The sequence below is a fragment of the Pleurodeles waltl genome, chromosome 5 (genome assembly GCF_031143425.1).
Source record: "Pleurodeles waltl isolate 20211129_DDA chromosome 5, aPleWal1.hap1.20221129, whole genome shotgun sequence".
NCBI classification, from domain to species: Eukaryota; Metazoa; Chordata; class Amphibia; order Caudata; family Salamandridae; genus Pleurodeles; species Pleurodeles waltl.
This window is the reverse complement of record NC_090444.1, coordinates 1375100093-1375119739: the sequence shown is the minus strand read 5'-3', so window position 1 is coordinate 1375119739 and position 19647 is coordinate 1375100093. Positions and strand designations below refer to the sequence as shown.

The following is a 19647-nucleotide window of genomic DNA, read 5'->3' as shown; positions in this document are numbered from 1 at the left end:
TAAAAGGACCCCTTATCTCTGCTCACGCGTGTCAGCTCTCCAGGTGAGGGGGAAATATGGGGGCCACTCCAGCATCGGACACCACGTTAGGCACCCCAAGGCCGGCACTCCCATCGCATGCAGTGAAGGGCGGGGCAAAGAGTATATTCCGTCATCTGTTCTTTCTTGGGGACCCCCTCTCCAATGCCTCACCTCACAAGGGACCAGGTAAGCTGGGGGCCCCCCACGACTTCCCTGCTGCCTTCTCATCTCACCACCGCAGGCCCACTCCTCTCTGATCGGCTGGGACGCTCGCTCGTCCAGCACAGCCAGCGGCAGCACCCAGCGCCTCTCGTCTCCTGTATCACTTCGCCTTCTCACGATGCCATGGGCCCCCCCTCCCAATTGCCAGGGAATATCAGGATTTTGAGCAGGCCAGCTCGGAGCTCTGGCACTAGGCAGCCGCCATCTCAGCTGGGGAAGCCCCGCCCCGTTGCCAGTGTTGGATTTATTGTAAAATGCACACATAGGGAATCTTAAAGATGCCCCTGTATTTTATCCAATCCTTTAGTGTAAGGCTGATCAGCCTGTGGCAGCCTGCCACTAACAGATAAGTTTCTGACCCCATGAGGTGAGAGCCTTTGTGCTTCCTGGGGTCAGGAACAAAGCCTGCTCTGGTGGAGGTGCTTCACACTTAACCCCTGCAGGAAATGTAACAGGTCAGTCTCAAAGACTCCTTTCTCATGTTACAGTGCTCCAGGGCACTCCAGCTAGTGGAAAATGCCCCCTCGCCCCCTAAAAAAAAAAAAAAACAAGCACGACTTTTGGCAGCATGTCTGGCAGGAAAATTTGTAAACACGAGGAGGTGTGCCCACCCCAGCGGCCAGAAGGCAAAGTAAACATTTTACAGGAGTCCGGCTGGAATCTTGCATGTCGAATCTGAGGACCCATCCAAGAGGGAGAACCTAAATAGCCCTAAAAGGGGGGATTGGTAAACTAGCAGGGTGAGCACCTGTCAGGAGGGGACTGTGACTTCACCTGCCTGACCTGGCCACTCAGATGCTCCCAGAGGCCTCTATTCACCTTGGATTCAAGATGGCAGAATCAAGTGGACACCTGGAGGAGCTCTGGGCACCACCCCTGGGGTGGTGATATACATGGGAGTGGTTTCTCCCCTTTCCATAGTCCAGTTTCACGCCAGAGCAGGGACCAGGGGTTTATGCAAGGAGGGCACCAAATGTGGCCTTCAAAGCATACCAGTGGCTTGGGGAGACTACCCCTCCCAAGGCATGTAACACCTATTTTCAGAGGGAGAAGGTGTTGCCTCTCTCTCCCAAAGGAAATCCTTTGTTCTGCCTTCCTGGACTTGAGCTGTTCAAGCAGCAGGACGGCAGAAACCTGTCGGTAGGATGGCAGCAGTGTGGGCTGCCTGGGAAAAACCTGCAAACCGGTAGGAGCAAAGCTGGGAGTCCTCTAAGGAGCCCCCAGAGTGCATGGAATCACACAACCAATAGTGACAACAGTATTGGTGTATGATTCTGACATGTTTGATACCAAATTTGCCCAGGTTCAGAATTACCTTTATGAAGCTAGACAAAGGTAGTGACCTATGTCCCGTACAAGGGTAAAATGGCTTCCCCGCACTCACGAAGTCCAGGAAAATGGAGTTGGAGTTTGGGGGGGCACCTCTGCTCATGCAGGGGTGCCCTCACACACAAGCACTTGCACACTGCCCTCTGGGCTAGGAGGGCCTGCCACGGGGTGACTTACAGTGAAAGGATGCATGCACCCTTTCACACAGGCTGCAATGGCAGGCCTGCAGACACATTTTGCATGGGCTCCCATGGGTGGCATCATACATGCTGCAGCCCATGGGGAACCGCTGGTGCCCCGATGCCCTGGGGAACCTAGGTACCATATTCTAGGGACTACCATGTGGGCAGCAGTTTGTCAATTGTGGTGTGCAGAAAGCCAGGGACAACCAAATGTAGAGGGAGAGAGCACAGTCACTGGGGTCCTGGTTAGCAGGATCCCAGTGAACACAGTCAAAACACACTGACAGCAGGCAAAAAGTGGAGGTAACCATGCCAAAAAGAGGGTACTTTCCTATAGATGTCCCTTACATCCCTGATAGGCAGGTCACTCCTGAGAGTGACAAGCCCCCTTTTAGGGTTACTTAAGGGCTCCCTCACGGGTGGTTTCCTCAGATTCATCAAGAAAGACTCTACAAGGAACTCTCTGCAAGATATTTTCTGCTTCTGGAACAGCTACAGGTCTTCACTGGAACTGAACAAGTCTACTTCTGATGCCCATTGCAACATTGTTTCTCCGGATCTTGCAAGAATTTTGCAACATCCAAGGTTGTGCATTCTTCAGGGTCACAAGGGCTCTGTCTGTACTAGGGAACACAAAGGAATCTCTCTTAGAGTGAAGGAGTCACTCCGCTGCATTCGCAGGCACTTCAAAACAACTTCGACTGGCTGGTGGGTTCTGCTGTCCACAGACATCAGAAGATCCTGCAACACAGATGGTGAGTTTGTGGCCTCCTCTGGGTCCCACCTGCCTTCTAACCACCTTGATAGACTGTGGGCCCCAGCCTCCAGCACTCTGCAAAATGAAGATCAGCCCTTGTCCTACAGCTCCTGGGAAATGAGACTTCTGTTTTTTTTTGTGCAGGTAAGGCCTTCTTGTGACACCCTGTGCCGAGCACCTGTGGGTCACTTGTGGGGACTCCATTGACTTCTTTTGGCCTTCCTGTGAGCCGAGGGCCAACCTTGACTCCCCCTCCTGGGTAGAGTCTCCTGGACCTTGCTGGTCCCCAAAAACATGCAAACTCTTATGCAACTCCCATTTGCACTTGACAGTGCTTGTTGGTGACCTGGCTGGTCACTAACCCTCCTGCAATTCAGCAACCGACTAGGTACAGCTCGTAGGTGCCTCCTGGGATCGTCAGCAGATCCAGGACCCAGCAGCTGGACTTCAACAGACTTGCAGGAACGTCACCTTCAGGAGGGTGGGCATTGCCATCCGCACCACCTTAGCATCTCCAAGGGTACTGAACTCTGTCCCTTTCCATTGCAGGTCCTCCACAACTGGAATCTGTCCCCGGGTACCACCGGCCTAGTCCACAGGTCGTGACAGCAGCTGGACAATCCAAGGCATCCACAGAGTCTCTTCCCCCCTCTGCATCCAGGTCCCTTGTGTAGGTACACCGGTCTTCTGGGTATCCTGGGGTAGGGGCACTCTCCATCTATCTTCTTGCCTGCTGGGTTCCTTGTGGTCCACTAGAAAGGGTCCTGAATTCCACAAACTCCAACCACTACTCTGTGTGTTAGTCTATGGGACAACTGGGTGGGTAACTGAGTTACACCTGGTTGCTGGGGTCATTTACTGTACTTCTCTCTGTTGTTCCTAACTGCCCCCATCCCCTAGCTAACCACCACACTTACCTTGGATGTAGTCACTTTTTCACATTCCATTTTTTTAGTTAATGTGTAGTATATGTTTTAGTATAAATACTTAGGGCCCTGTATATTTCTATGCTATTTCTGAGGGTTATTTTGTGTAAATATTATGTATTGTGTGTAATATCGCCAAAAGGAGATATACCAATGTCAGTTTAGTAGTAGTGCTGTAATAAAGTAGCCCTTATTTTTGCAACAATTGCGTGATTCTTTCTTGTAAGTAAGTTACTGTTTGACTACTTTTGGTATTGCTAGTGCTTTACACTGCTCCTAGATAATCTTTAGCTGCTCACCTTAAATACCCCTAGAGAGCTTCTTCTACCTGGACTCCTATTCACTATCACTAAGGGTTGCCTGGACTCAGAATAGGAGGCCACATCTTAGGTGTACACCATAAATTGAGCCAGCTTCCTATAATGGTGTTACAACGTGCCCCTGTGGGTTCCCCCGGGCTGGCCTTCGAGTACCAACTTGCAGCAACTTTCCAACCGGACCATTTCCCATTAAAGTGAATTGAACACACAATGCCGTAATACACCTCTGCACCAGGGCCTCCCGAGGGGACCTGTTGGCGTGGCCTTGGACCCTGCCCCATACTCACCTTAAGTACTACAGAACAATTCCGTAAGTCTTTTCCCCCATAGGATAACATTACCAAGCCCAAAAACTGTACTGTCAACTTCTGAAAAGTGTAAAAATTATTATTGCGAAAACTACTCACCTAATTCCTCCGGGGATCTTGGTATCTAAACGTATATAAAAGTATGTGTTATTTTTATAAATTGGTGTCGGATTTCTTTATTGAGTGTGTCTATCACGCCTTACGTGCTTAGCATTACCCTCTGATAAGTGTAACTGCTCAACCACCCTACCGAAAAAGAGAGCATTTTGAATGCCACTTGTGCCTCTGTGATACCTCTGGGGATTGATTGGACCCTTTGCACAGTGTACTTCATTTTGGTCCACTATATAAAGAGCTAGTTTCCTACAGTCAGGATAGATGGAAAGGTAGGGCGGTTTAGATGACAATCCCTACAGCTCACTCAACCTGCGTTCAGATTTAATGGCCACAAGGAAGGCTGTTATTAAAGTGAGAAGCCTAAGAGGACAATTGTGAAGAGGCTCAAAAGGAGCATATATCAAAATGCCAAAATCCCATTGGCACATAATAAATGGGGATGAAGTAAACATATGAGTAAGGCCTTTACTGAACTTATTTATAATAGGGGACTCAAACAAAAAAGGTTGATCAGGCAACTTTAAAAAGGCAGAGAATGCAGACAAATAACCTTTCAGAGTGCCCATATGTAGGAGGCTGGTCTGGTGGACACCTATTGTGTTGGTACCTTATACCAGGTCCAGGCAACCCTTATTAGTAAGTGTTACAGTGTCTAGGAAGCCAGGGCTCTTTAGTGGTAGCTGTAGTGAGCAGCCAAGACTCCTCTAGGAGGACTGTGAAGCACTTGCAATACCACAGTACTCACACAGTAACTTATCACACGAAAGGAACCACACAGTGTTGCAAACAAAAAAGAAAAAAGTTACTTTATTATAGAAACACTGAACTAGAATACTATAGGCATTCCCCCCTTTCTGGAGTTAAGAACACACAAAATATACACAGGTAAGTACTAGGAATTAGCATAAGAACATTAGAATTATTAAGAATTATCAAGGGTCCAATAGGAGGGCCAAACCATTTACTAAAATAGCGGAATGCGAGAATGGGTTCCCCATCAGAGGCTATGGAGTAGTTACCCAAGGGCTGGGAGAGTATAGAACCCCAAAACGTGAGTATCTAGAAGACCCCCAGGGACCAGAAGTAAGTTACCTGGTCCTCCCATAGGCTAACATGGGGACTTGAAATTGGAACAATGCAAGAACAGGACCAGGCTGGTGGAAGCCAATGGTGGATTCCAGATGAAGAGGACCTGTAAAAGAAGGGGACAGACACCAGTCCACGCATGAGTGTCCACATGGGACATCTTCTGTGGGTAAAGATCTGAGTCAATGGTGGTGGATAAAATCCAGCTGTGGAGTCCAGGAGCTGCACAAGAGTCCCTGAAGTTGCCTAGGAGCTGTCCCTAGATGGTTCACCGGATTGCAGACAGGTCAGTGGCCTGGAGGACCACCAACAAGCACAAGCAAATGCAAATGGAGCTGTTGGAGATTTGCAGAGCTGAAGAGGACTGGCAAGGTCCTGGGGACTTGGCCCGTGGAGGGGAGTCTGGTCTGACCCTAAGAAGACAAGAGAACCAGCAGAAGCAGTAGGAGCCTCCATAAGCAACCCACTGGCAGCAGACACAGTAAGTTGCAGTGAGGCACCAAATGTGCCCTTCAAAGCAAGCCGGTGGCGTGGGGAAGCTACCCCTTCTCAGCTACCCCTCCTCAGCCTTCTAACACCAATTTCCAAGGAAGAGGAGGTTGCAATACCGGGAGGTCCTCTAAGGAGTCCCCAGAGTGCATGAATCATGCCACCAATACTGGCATCAGTATTAGGGGATGATTCCAACATGTTTGATACCAAACATGCCTAGATTTGGAGTTACCATTATGTAGCTAGCCCATAGGTCCTGACCTATGACCAGTACATAGCTAAAATGGCTACCCCGCACTTACGAAGTCCAGGGAACTGGAACTGGAGTTAGTCGAGGCACCTCTGCTCTTGCAGGAGTGCCCACAAAACACAGGGACTGGCACCCTGCCCTTTAGGGCTGGAAGGGCCTACCATAGGGATGACTTACAGTGACCTGGTGTAGTGACCAGCAGTGAAAGGGTGCATGCACCTTTTCACGCAGGCTGCAGGCACAATTTGCAGAGGCTCCCATTGGTGGCATAATACATGCTACAGCCCATGGGGGACCCCTGGTGTTCCAATGCCCTGAGAACCTAAATACCATACACTAGGGACTTACAGGGGTACACCAGTATGCCAATTGTAAAGGGTACTAAGGCAAGAACATTTAGAGGAGAGAGCACAATCACTGGGGTCTTGGTTAGCAGGATCCCAGTGAAAACAGTCTAAGCACACTGACAAGCAAAAAGTGGGGATAACCACACCAAAAAGAGGGACTTTCTGACACCACATCAGAGCCCTGCTGGGCCAAAGAGTATAAACAACAGAAACACAGAATAGGGGGGAGAGGGGTTTGAGGGCTGGGTGGCTCAACAGACTTGTCTGTGCACCATGACATAAATTTCTTCCAATGACAGGTGTATACCGCTTTGATGGAGGGGCACCTGGCTGCTAAAATTACATTACAGACTTCAGACAAAAGGTCAAAAGCTGTCAATTGCCGGCACTCAATCTCCATGCAGACCCTCCTCTGCTGCTGTGACACAAAATCCTCCCGAAGGGGCACTCTGATTGGAGGATTGATGGCCATCCTCAGTAGCTCAGGACACCAGACTAAGTGACCAGTCCAGAGCAACAAGGATTACTTCGACCTGGTCATTCTTGATCTTTTTGAGAATTGTTGGCAGTAGTGGTATGGGCAGAAAGGCGTACAGGAGGCCTGAGTTCCACTCGAAATGAAAAGCCTCGCTGAGCGATTGCCCCCTTGCCCCTTGAAAACTTCAACGTGCAATACTGCTGACATTGCACGTTCTCTACAGAGGCAAACTGATCTAACTAAGGATCTCCCCATTGCTGAAAGAGATCTTGCGCCACCTCCGGATGGAGAAGTCATTCGAGCTTGACTAGGCATTGTCGGCTCAGTTTGTCCGCTCTGAAGTTCAGACAGCCTGCCAGATGTTAAACCAGAACAATGCCCTGTTCCAGTCACGTCTAGAGGTGCAGAGCCTCTTCACAAAAGGTCCATGACCCCACCCCGCCCTGCTTGTTGCAGTACCACATGGCGGTGGTACTGTCCATGAACAACTGCACTGCCTTCCTTTTGAGAGAGGGAAGATATGCTTTCAATGCTAGTGTGATCGCCCTGAGCTCCAATAGGTTGACGTGGAGTCTGGACTCTGCCGGAGATCAGATGCCTCTGGTCCCCCACCTCTCCCAGGTGGTTGTCTGATCCCAGGAGTGACGCATTTGTACCTACTGTCAGATCTGGGTGGGGAAGGGAGAGGGATCTGCCTCTGACCCAATCACGGTTTGTTAGCCGCCACTGTGGATCTCGTGCAGTTCCTTCCAAGATCTGGACCATGTCGGAGAGATTCTCCTGATGCAGCCCCCGCTGGAACTTCATGCCCCACTGCAGAACCCGCATATGCCACCAGGCATGTGTCACCAGCAGGATGCATGAGGCCGTGAGGCCCACCAGCCTTCGAGTCATTCCCACCGAAATGCAGGATAGGGACTGAAACATAAGTAACATAGCCTGAATATCCTGGACTCGCCGCACGAGAGGATAAGACCGAAACTTCACAGTGTCTAGAACAGCTTCCATGAAAGGTAGCATCTGAGAGGGCATCAGTGTGAGCTCGACACGTTTATAATGAACCTCAACAATTGCAAGAGGTCTGCCATAGTCTGGAGGTGGGAGATAACAGCCTGGGGTGAACCCGCCTTCAACAGCCCCAGTTGTCAGGATAGGGGAAGACTGAAATCCCTGATCTGTGCAGATGAGCTGCGACCACAGCCATCACTTTGGCGAATCCCAAGGGGCGCTGGTAAAGCAAAGGAGAGCACGGTGAACTGAAAGTGATTGTGGCCTAGCGTGAACCGCAAGCAAGGTCTATGGGCAGGCAGGACCGGGATATGGAAACACATGTTTTGCAAGTCCAACGCTACCATCCAGTCTCCAGGGTCCAGGGCAGACAGGACCTGAGCTTTAGTTAGCATTCTGAACTTTTTCTTGAGGAAGAGATTGAGGGACCGGAGGTCTAAAATAGGGCGAAGGCCCTTGTCCTTTTTGGGCACCAGAAGGTGGCGGGAATAACAACGACAACTTACTTCTGACCCAAGGACCCTCTCTCTGGCTGCCTTGGCTAAGAGAGCCTCTACTTCCTTGCGGAAGAGCGGCAGATGATCCTCCGGTAAGCAGCCATAGGGTGGAGGCATGGCCGCAGGGGCAGTCTCGAAGGGGAGGGAGTAGCTCCTTAGACTACCTGCAAAACCCACCTGTCCATTATGATGGATTCCCAGTGGGGCAGGTGATGGCGAATCCTGCTGCCAGCTGGTCTGAAATGGGGAACGGACTAGGAACGGTTGGAGGCTGCAGGGGTGGGGTGGGGAGGTGGGGAGTGGGCTGGGCAGACCTCTGGTTCCCTGTCTTAGGAGCCTGTGGTATTCCACCGCCCCAGCCATACAGGGGCTGACTAGCGTGGGTGGCACAGTGGCTGACAAAGGGACGTGTCAGGGAGGCCCTTTTGTGGCCACGAAATAGGCAAAAGGAAGACTGCTGAGGGAAAGGGACAGTCGAAAGGCCAAGGGACTGACCTGTAGGCTGGGACTCCTTGAACCTCTCAAGTCCAGAGTCTGCCTTGTCTCCGAAGAGACAGGTGCCACCAAAGGGCATGCCCATACGGGATTGTTATACATCCTCCAAAAAACTGGATGTCCTCAACCATGCGTGGTACCTCAAGGCCACTGTCGATGCAACCGATCTACCCAGAGAGTTAGTGGTGTCCAGCCCATAGCGAATAGTGAATTCGCCGCGTCTCTCTCATCTGCAACAGCTTGAGAGATGAGAGCCCGGACCTCCTCTGGGATCTGCGGCAAGACTTGCACAACCATATTCCACAATGAGTGTGTATATGTAGGAGGCTGGCCTAGCTTATAGTGGGTACCTTGTGGTACTTACACCCTGTGCCAGGTCCAGTTATCCCTTATTAGTAGAACAGAGGTGTTTCTAGCAGCTTAGGCTGATAGAAGGTAGCTATGGCAAAGCAGCTTAGGCTGAACTAGGAGACATGCAAAGCTCCTACTATACCACTTATATCATATAGCACAATATCACAAGAAAACACAATACTCAGAGTTACTAAAAATAAAGGTACTTTATTTTAGTGACAATATGCCAAAAGTATCTCAGAGAATACCCTCACTTAGGAGGTAATATACACAAGTTATATGTACACAAACCCAAAACATGTAAGTAAGAGTAAGAAAAGTAGTGCAAACAATCTAGAATCACAATAGGATGCAATAGGTGAACATAGGTCTAGGGGCAACACAAACCATATACTCCAAAAGTGGAATGTGAATCACAAATGGACCCCAGACCTATGGGAGCTTGTAGAGGGTTGCTGGGACTGTAAGAAAACAGTCAGGGTGTCCAAGATACCCCACCCCAAGACACTGAAAAGTAGGAGTAAAGTTACCCTACTACCCCAGAAAGACAATAGTCGTGATAGGGGGATTCTGCAAGAACCACAAGCACCAGCAAAACACTGAAGACGGATTCCTGGATGTGAGGACCTGCAAGGCAAGGGGACCAAGTCCAAGAGTCGCGATAGTGTCCAGGGGGGGCAGGAGCCCAGGAAACCCCGGATGAATGTGCAAAAGGGCTGCCTCCGGGTGGAAGAAGCCGAAGATTCTGCAACAACGAAGAGAGCTAGGAACTTCTCCTTTGGATGGAAGATGTCCCACGGCGTGCTGGAGATTGCAGAAGTGTTTCCACTGAGAAATACCGCAAACAAGCCTTGCTAGCTGCAAGGGTCGCGTTAGAGGTTTTTGGGTGCTGCTGGGGACCAGGAAGGATAAGGATGTCGCCCCTTGGAGGAGACAGAGGAGGCGCTCAGCAACTCAGAGAGCCCCCGCAGAAGCAGGCAGCACCTGCAGAAGTACCGGAACAGGCACTTAGAAGATCTGTGAAACCAGAGACACAAAAGGAGGGTCCCACGACGTCGGAGTCCAACTTAGCGGGTTGAGCACTGCAGGACGGAGTGCCGGGGACCCAGGCTAGGCTGTGCACAAAGGAATCCTTGGAAAAGTGCACAGAAGCCGGAGCAGCTGCAAATCACACAGTTCACAAGTTTGCTGTCTGGCGTGGGGAGGCAAGGACTTACCTCCACCAAATTTGGACAGAAGGGCCACTGGACTGTGGGATACACTTGGACCCAGTGCCTGTGTTCCAGGGACCACGCTCGTCAGGATGAGAGGGGACCCAGAGGACCGGTGATGCAGTCTTTTGGTGCCTGCGTTAGGGGGAAGGTTCCGTCGACCCACAGGATATTCCTTCTTGGCTTCCAGTGCAGGGTGAAGCCAGACAGGCCTCAGAGCATGCACCACCAGGAAAAAGTCGAGAAAGCCAGCAGGATGAGGCGCTACAATGTTGCTGGTAGTCATCTTGCTACTTTGTTGAGGTTTTGCATGTGTCCTGGAGCAGTCAGCGGACGATCCTTGGCAGAAGTCGAAGAGGGAAGTGCAGAGGAACTCTGGTGAGCTCTTGCATTCGTTATCTGAAGAATACCCCAGAGGAGAGACCCTAAATAGCCAGGAAAGGAGGTTTGGTTACAAAGAAAGGAGGTTTGGCTACCAAGAGAGGTAAGAGCCTATCAGAGGGGGTCTCTGACGTCACCTGCTGGCACTGGCCACTCAGAGCAGTCCAGTGTGCCCCCAACGCCTCTGAATCCAAGTTGGCAGAGGTCTGCGACACACTGGAGGAACTCTGGGCACCTCCCCTGGGAGGTACTGGTCAGGGGAGTGGTCACTCCCCTTTCCTTTGTCAAGTTTCACGCCAGAGCAGGGCTGGGGGATCCCTGAACCGGTGTAGACTGGCTTATGCAGAGATGGGCACCATCTGTGCCCATCAAAGCATTTCCAGAGGCTGGGGGAGGCTACTCCTCCCCAGCCCTTCACACCTATTTTCAAAGGGAGAGGGTGTAACACCCTCTCTCAGAGGAAATCCTTTGTTCTGCCTTCCTGGGCTGGGGCTGCCCAGACCCCAGGAGGGCAGAATCCTGTCTGAGGGGTTGGCAGCGGCAGCAGCTGCAGTGGAAACCACAGAAAGGCAGTTTGTCAGCAGCCGGGTTCTGTGCTAGAGACCTGGGGGATCATGGAATTGTCCCCCCATACCACTGTGACGCTATACATAGGTAGTGACCTATGTATAGTGCACGCGTGTAATGGTGTCCGCGCACTCACAAAATTCACGGAATTTGCCCTGAACAATGTGGGGGCACCTTGGCTAGTGCCAGGGTGCCCACACACTAAGTAGCTTTGCACCTAACCTTCACCATATAAGTTGCTTATATGCAGTGAAACATGGCTGTGAAATAATGTGGACGTTATTTCACTCAGGCTGCAGTGGCAGTCCTGTGTAAGAATTGTCTGAGCTCCCTATGGGTGGCTAAAGAAATGCTGCAGCCCATAGGGCTCTCCTGGAACCCCAATACCCTGGGTACCTAGGTACCATATACAAGGGAATTATATGGGTGTACCAGTGTGCCAATGAGAATTGGTAAAATTAGTCACTAGCCTGCAGTGACAATTTTAGAAAGCAGAAAGAGCATAAACACTGAGATTCTGGTTAGCAGAGCCTCGGTGATAGTTAGGCACCACACAGGGAACACATACTGGGCATACATTATGAGCACTGGGGTCCTGCCTAGCAGGATCCCAGTGACACAAGGGCAAAAACAAACACACACACAGTGAAAATGGGGGTAACATGCCAGGCAAGATGGTACTTTCCTACAGTATAGCAACCCAAAAGGCATGAAGTGTTCACTGACCGCAACGCCAGACTTGAGGAAGAAAACATCTTCTTCCCAAGTTGGTCCAGTCTCTTTGATTCCCTATCCGGGGAGCCAGGGGAATGAGCTGGAAGAAGAGGAAGCCTGAATCACAAGACTTTCAGGCATGGGGTGTTGGGACAGGAATTTAGGGTTGTTCAGGGTGGGCCAATGGCGGCGGGCAACTGTCCTGTTCACAGGAGCCCCGGTGCTGGATCTGGACCAAGTACCCAGAAGGACATCAGTGAGGGCTTTGTTGAATCGGATTAAGGGCTCCGAAGTGGAGGCCCCAGGCTGAAGTACCTCCGTCAGAAGATTTGTTTACGACCACTACATTGTGCAGTTCAAGGCCAAGTACCTCAACCGCCCTACTGACCAACACTGAATAGGAGGTTCCCTCCCTCATAGCCACGGTAGTAGGAGAAAGCATGCCAGCATTTGGAGAAGGATCCAAACCACTGGCCTCACCCAATTCTTGCGCCCAGTCCATGTTAGGGTCATCCAGCTGCTATTCCTAAGGGCCCAGTGACCATTCCAATCCCGCCTCATATATGTACCCATAGAAAAAAGCGCCCGAATCCAACCTGGGGTGAGTAGGCCCCATCGAAGCTGAAAGCAGTGTTGGCTGACGCCATTCTGGCTCATCGGGAATTATGACTGGGTTTATGTCGATCATAGGCCAAACGGAGGTCGAGAGCGTCGACGACCTAGCCGTCGTCGGCGAAGGTTGAAATGGCACGACCGGCGTCAGCACGGATCTAAGGTGCCAGTGTCCTTTCCCTGAAACAAGACACCTGGTCACTTGATCCCGAAGTGACCTGGCCCTTCAGCCCCCTATAAGTCCCTAGTGAATGGTACACCTGGTACCTAGGGCATGGGTACTTACTTAAGAGGGCCCCTCAGAGCTGCAGCAAAACTTGTGCCACTCAGAGGGACCCATCACCAACCTTATGCAGACTGCCATTGCAGCCAGTGTGACAAGGTGCTCCCAAAATTAAAAACATGACATTGCACACACCCTGTGTGCCATGCCACCTAACACTGCATGCAATATATGTAAGTCAGCCCTCTAGCAGACCTTACAGCCCTAAGGCAGGGTGCATTACATTACATGTGAGGGCATACATGCATGAGCAAATATGCCTCTACTATATCTTTGTTGTTTCCTAGACATAGTAAGTGTACAGGAAAGCCACTTTAAATGCATGACACTGGCCACTACAAGTTCACCAGCTACATGATGGCTCTTCTTAACTCTGGGATGTTTGGAATCAGACATCTCAGAATAATAAACCCACACTGATTCTAGTGATTGATTTATTAATAAATCCACCCAGAGGACACCTTAGAGGTGACCCCTGAACACCTACCAGCTACTAGTGTGTTGACCGACTGGTCCTGACCTGTTCAGCCACCACAGACATGTTTCTGGACCCCCACAGTGAGAGGCAGTGCTCTCGAGGCCCAGAGACAAAAGCCTGCACTGGGCAGAGGTGCTACCAACTCTCTCAAGCAGGATGGACTTTCCAGGGCAGGGAGCTTCAAAGGCCTTGCCATCTTGCAACCCAGGTCTCTCCAGATGGTGAAGATGACCAACCCCCCAGTCCTGACCCAACTTTTGGCAGCAGCACAGGCAGGAAAATTAGTTACATTAGGAGGAGTGCCCACTTCATGCTACTCCCAGCGCTAAGGTGGGCAAGCTGAAGTGGACACCAATTTTTAAATTCCTCTATCTTGTTTGAAAGGAAGTAGGGTACTAGGGTTAGGGTTATGCCCACTTCCCTTAAGAAGTGGTTATAAGAAGGGTGTAGTCACCCTGAAGGTGGTCAGCCCATTGGCTACTGTCTGGCACTCCTCTGCCCCCGGCCATCCCTGTGCTGCTGTAGGTGCACTCTTGGTACTGATATGAACCTTGTCTGGTGTAGATCTGAAACCCAGAAGACTTGATTTGTAAATTGTGTACTAACCTACAGAACTACATTCTTGTTTACCTCCTACAGGTTAACACTGCTGAACCGAAAAACTGCACTAGGTGTTGATTTTTGAAACTGCAAAGTACTTATGCTTAAAAGTCTAGTTTCCCGATTACGTAGTTATGTGTATGAAACATATATAAAAAGAACTGTTAACTTTCTGAGCTGCATGGATTCTACATCAAGGGTGGTGGTCTGGAGTGGCCTCCTTGGTCTTCTCTACCAGTTATCCAACTTTGGTGGAGGTAAGCCCTTGCTTTCCCAAGCAGGACAGTACCCCAGTGCACTGCATCTCCTGCAGCAACCAAGAATTATTGGAATCTCATCCAAGGGATCTTCAGGCTCCCTGTAGCCCCATCTCTCTTTCCTGCGATGCAGAGCCCTCTGTGTTCTTTTCCTGCGAAGTCGGACCCTTCTTCAGTTGTGCTGCGTGGGCACCTCTGACTCCTGGGTCTTCTTCCAGTGGGTCTCCTGTGGGGACTGCCTTTTCTTCTGTGAACTCTCTGCCTTGCTGAAGTCCCCCCCCCCCTCGCAGACTACCCCATAGGTTGAGTCCTCCTGGACCTTGCTGGTCCCCGGCAGCTCCACTATTCGTACACCACAACTTCGACCTTTGCCAAGGCTTGTTGGTGGCTTTTCCACACCTCAGACAGACTGCAATCTTCCTTCCGACGTGGGACTTTAACTGCATCCTACAGGAATTCTTCTCCAGATCCAAGGCTGCTTTGCTGACCGTCTTCGTCCTACCGTCGAACAACTCCTGCAACCACAGACTGGTGGGTAGTGGCTCCTGCCACCACCGGACACTCCTGCGACTTCTGGAGTTGGTCCCCTTCTTTTTCAGGTCTTCCTCTTCAGGAATCTACAACTGTAACACTGAGTGTTTTCTTTCATGTGTGTAAGTGCTGTGTGACTACAGTGGCATTGCATGAGTTTTGCAGTCCACAAAATGAGTCCACAGCTACGTCTAGAGAGCCTGGTTTCTAGACACTGCCTACACTACACTAATAGGGGATACCATGACCTGGTATAAGACATCTGTCTGTGATATTCCCATCAAAGCTTAAACCCTGCTGATCTGTTAGGGGATATGTCTCTTGCACTCTGGAAAGTTTTTTGCTGAAATTACTTTGAAAAATGTTGAAAAAAAAAAAGGAGTGTCAAAGAGCAGGGTTAGCTTCGGATCTGTGTGGGTGTTGGCATGGAAAATAAGGAAGTGATGTCAGTGTGCATGGGTGGCGCCACATAGGCCTACACATGTCGAGAGACGTCAGCACAAAGGCTCAGGCATGCAGGGGTACTACTTTGAATTTTACGGACCTAGTCAGATATTTGGCAAATATTCTAAGATGAGGAATCTGCGATAAGCATTCTCTATAAGAAAAAAGCTACTGATCTTATAGCTTTTCTAGACCCATTCTATAGAGCCAGTGCTTCACTTCTGTGAGGTCATGTAGATCTTAGCACTCGGTAATGTAATAGCTGAAGAATAAGCTTGCATACCCAGCACGTTGCCCAGGAATAAGCTTCAAATAAGAAATCAGCTAAAGAGAGTATTAATTAGAATGCTATTCCCCCCCCTTTTTTTTTTTACTATGTAGTAAAATATATATCCAGGAACTCACTGTCAATAAAAGGGAAATGTAATAGGAACACTGGTGCCGGTGCCTGTGCCTGTTCACATAAGAAGTTATCAGATTCTCAGTAAAAAGAGATTACAGCTGCCAGAGTCAATATCTATTCCAACACCATAGAAAAACACAAAACACACACAAGAAATCAACTTCTCAAAGTTGGATTGTGCACTGATCACTTACTGTACCCCAGCCCCTTTCACACAGTAGTAATCCTTTCACAGTAAGAGATCCCTGAATTGCCCTTACTACTCGCCAGGACACTCTTTGCCGCAGCATTCAGGGCTGGAAGAAGCAGAAAACAATGTATAAGAGTTGTTCTCTGATGGTTCTCTAAAGCTCAGGTGCACACAGCTATAGGTGAGCAGAATGAGTTGGAGGATGTGAAGCATGAGGGGAAAAGCAGACAGATCAAGTGTAGGAAAGTGCCCCTTTTTGACATGGTCACCCCCCCACTGGCACTGAGGTTTTTCGACTGAGGTGCACTGGGTTCCTGGTAAAAAGGCCCCAAGTGCCATTGCTCTTCACCCACTAACAGGTAACATGGTGTACAAATGGCACACTCTACCATCCGTCTAAGTCCCTAGTAAGTTGTACCCCTGGTACCTAGGGCCCTAAGAGCTGCAGCACAGACTGTGTCACCCTCGGGACTCCCCTAAAAATGAGAAGCACCCAGCTACTGTTGCTGTCTGGTGCCCTAGTGCAAGCCAGGAGAAAACATGACATGGCACGCCCCCAACACTGCAGCTAAGTACATGCAGGTCACCCCTAAAGCAGGCCTAAGAACCCTAAGGCAGGGTGCAGTACACTTACTACGTGGCCATATCTCCAAGAGTGGATATGGCCCTTTGATGCTCAGCCCCATTGCTGAGCACGGCAAGTGAACCAGGAAGGCATTTTAAGGTATGAGCTGGACACTCGTCAATATGAATGACCCAGTCACGTATTGGCTTCACTGAACCCTATGGTCTTGATAAATCCTCGTCTTGATAAGTCCTGGCTGATACAGCCTCAGATTTATTTGGACATGCACCCAGTGGGCACTTTAGAAGTGCCCTCTGAACCCCACTAGTCTTTCTTGGTGTGCTGACTAGTTAAGTCCAGTCTTCCACCACCAGACACGTTTCTGACTCCCTGTAGGTGAGAGCCTATGCTCTCAGAGGTCAGAAACAATGCTTGCAGTGGAGAGGGGTGTAACTACCCACTCCAGCACGTTGGCTAGCAGATCTGCATACAACGGCTGGGATCTTCACAGACCCTGCCGCCTTTGGTATGCTCACCCCTCCTGGTTTCCCCAGTGCTGGGAGTAGCCACCTACTGCCCTGAGGCCCATCTGGCACCACAGGCGGGAAATTAGCTAGTCAGTAGACCTGTATCACCCCTGGGCTAACCACACCCCTAAGGTGGGCTACCAGAGGTGGACACTTGAAGGAGGGTTCCACCATCTTTGTTTTGGTCGTAACTAGGCCTTCTGAGATAGGGATAGGCCCACTCCCCATAGGAAGTGGTCATAACAGGGTGTAGGCACCCCCAAGAGTACGTAGCCCATTGGCTACTACCCTACACTCCCCTAAAATGCCCCTAAAGTCAGTATTTAGGCAGCTCCCTGACACCACAAGCTAGATTCATCTGACAAGAAGAAGCGGAGGACACAGAAGAGCTGGAAGACAAGCACTGTGGATGCCTAGTAACCTTTTGGCGCACAAACCAGCCTCCTTACATCCTGCCGTCCCGCCAATCGCAACATCACAACTCGTTCTGCAGCTGTGGGGACTACAAAAGCCTCGGAGGCTCTCCAGCACTTCGCCAAAATCTCACTTCGAGTGGAGGAGCTTCTTCCTTGCTTGTTGTAGGCACCAATCTCAATGTCCAGTTTACCCGTCTGCTGACCCGCAGGTCCACCATTTCAGCAATCACCCATGAGGATGTCCCCTAGCTCCAAGAAGTCAGTCCTGTCTCCCTACCAAGTCAGAAGACCCAAAGATCCACCAGAGCCGAGCTGCACCAACACCGGAGGTACTCGGCCCCCTGCACCAACCAAGGCTTGTTGAAGCCTACCCCGTACTCCAACAGCAGATCCGAAGACATGCCGGAGACAGACATCAGCATCGCAGAGGACAGCCTTCTAAGTCATCTAGTTGCCTTGATCGGTCTCTCCTTCTGCAGGTCACCCAAAGAAATGTGTGTGCCTTGACCTAGGAACACCATCAATAAGGATCCACTGCACCCGAGCGCCCTGGCCCAGGTCCACAACTTCCAACAGTGTCCACCTGCTCTCCGGACGCCCCCGACCGAGCCCCCCTCTTGGGAGCTCCCAAACTTGTCCTTAAGTCTCCCCTTGCATTCCCTTTCCAGGTGCCCACCCCACCCGTCACCAAGTATTTGGTGCAGAGAAATCTGACATGACCAACACCACTGTACCTGGGCAGGTAAACCTAAATTGCAGGTCTTGTCTGCAATTCTGCACCCCTACCTACAGGGAGCCCCGAGAACTGACTGTAAGAACTCCTATGCAGACACAACACTCTGGAACCTGTGCTGCTAAAAAACTAATTAATGTACTAAGTGTTACTTACTTGCAAATCGTTCTAAGAACTGCAACAGTATTTATTTTTCTGCAAATGTTATGGTGTTTACATATAATACAAAGTAACTATTTTTCTAACAATTGGTCTCGAGTTGATTGAGTGTACATCTCATTTATTGATTGCTCGTTCAACTAATGCTTAGCACTACCCTCTGATAACCCTAACTACTCACCCACACTACCACAAAAGAGAGCTTTTGGGACTGTCATTTTCTACCACTGTAAACCAATAAGGGTCGCCCTGGACTATCTGCATAGAGCCCCCCCTACGTTGGGCCACTGCATAGATAGCCAGCTTCCTACACCAAGGTTTTTCAAATCATCAACAACCATACAGAGACAGTGCAGAGCATGATTAAGTGTGTACAGATTGAGTAAGCAAGTAAAAAGATGAACTATCAGGTTGTGCAAAGCATGTCCACTTTTCAAATACTGTTTTTTTTACTTTGTAGACTGCTACTAAACCCAGGATAATAATTCCTCAGCTCTAACTAAACCATCTCACATTGTGCCAGGGCGCGCATAAGTCTTGAGCCTTTTCCTTTTTACAGTTTGGCCATTGCTACTGGACTGTGAAGACTTGAATTTCAAAGGTGCACTGCTCATCCCTGCAGGATCCCAACTACACTACCCAGTTCAAGAGTAATTCTCATCCAGCAAAATCCCAGTAACTTCATTTGCATTTTACTCTATGTCATTGTGTCTCTTAAACTGTCATAGGTTTAGCTGCCAATTATTCACTTGACTACTATATGTTGGCGAAGGAGTAGACACAAAGACACAAAAAAACTTTTGCTATAAAACATTAGCAACATCTTTATTTTCCTTTGAAAAAATATTACATTACCTTGTTTACTGCTTAATGGCATCCTTATTTTATGTTTAATCTGTTTTTCTTTCACTAGATTCTCTCTTGGCGTGTTGTTTCTGGCACTTATCACAGAGCACGCTTGCATTGCACTGGAAGACGTACTTATGTTCTTGCAATATTTAAAAGAACTGTTCAATGCTACAATAAAATTATTAATGGGGTTAAGAAATCAGTATTAACAAGTAAAAGGAAGTAAAATATGTTAACGTTATACATTTAACTTGAGTAACAATCATTTTAATGACCACGAGAAATCGTTAATGCAAGTCACAACTTAAATTTTAGCCAGTTGATTTCCAGCATGGGTGAAGTGCAGCAAACAATTTGGTTGAGTAAAGACTGATTGATAATTAAGAGAGTTACAATGCTTATATGAGGAAGGTAGAGGTAAACCTCCAACTAGTGGTGGGAAAGGAAAATGCATAAAGAACCAGTCATTTACCTTCGGCAAATGCCTTTTCTGTTAGAGGCTCTCTAACTGCAAGTTCCTCACCTTGATAATTTTACC

At 49.5% G+C, this 19647-nt stretch overlaps 1 protein-coding gene across 2 annotated transcripts in view; it reads right to left on the bottom strand.

Annotated features, from left to right (window-relative positions):
* Positions 1-19647, bottom strand: part of PHIP (pleckstrin homology domain interacting protein) — a 1338206-nt gene that overhangs the window by 32323 nt on the left and 1286236 nt on the right. For both annotated transcript variants that reach the window (XM_069235639.1, XM_069235640.1), the window contains one exon: positions 19116-19277. In XM_069235639.1, the coding sequence (XP_069091740.1) occupies positions 19116-19277 (162 nt within the window). The remainder of the gene's footprint in view (positions 1-19115; positions 19278-19647) is intronic.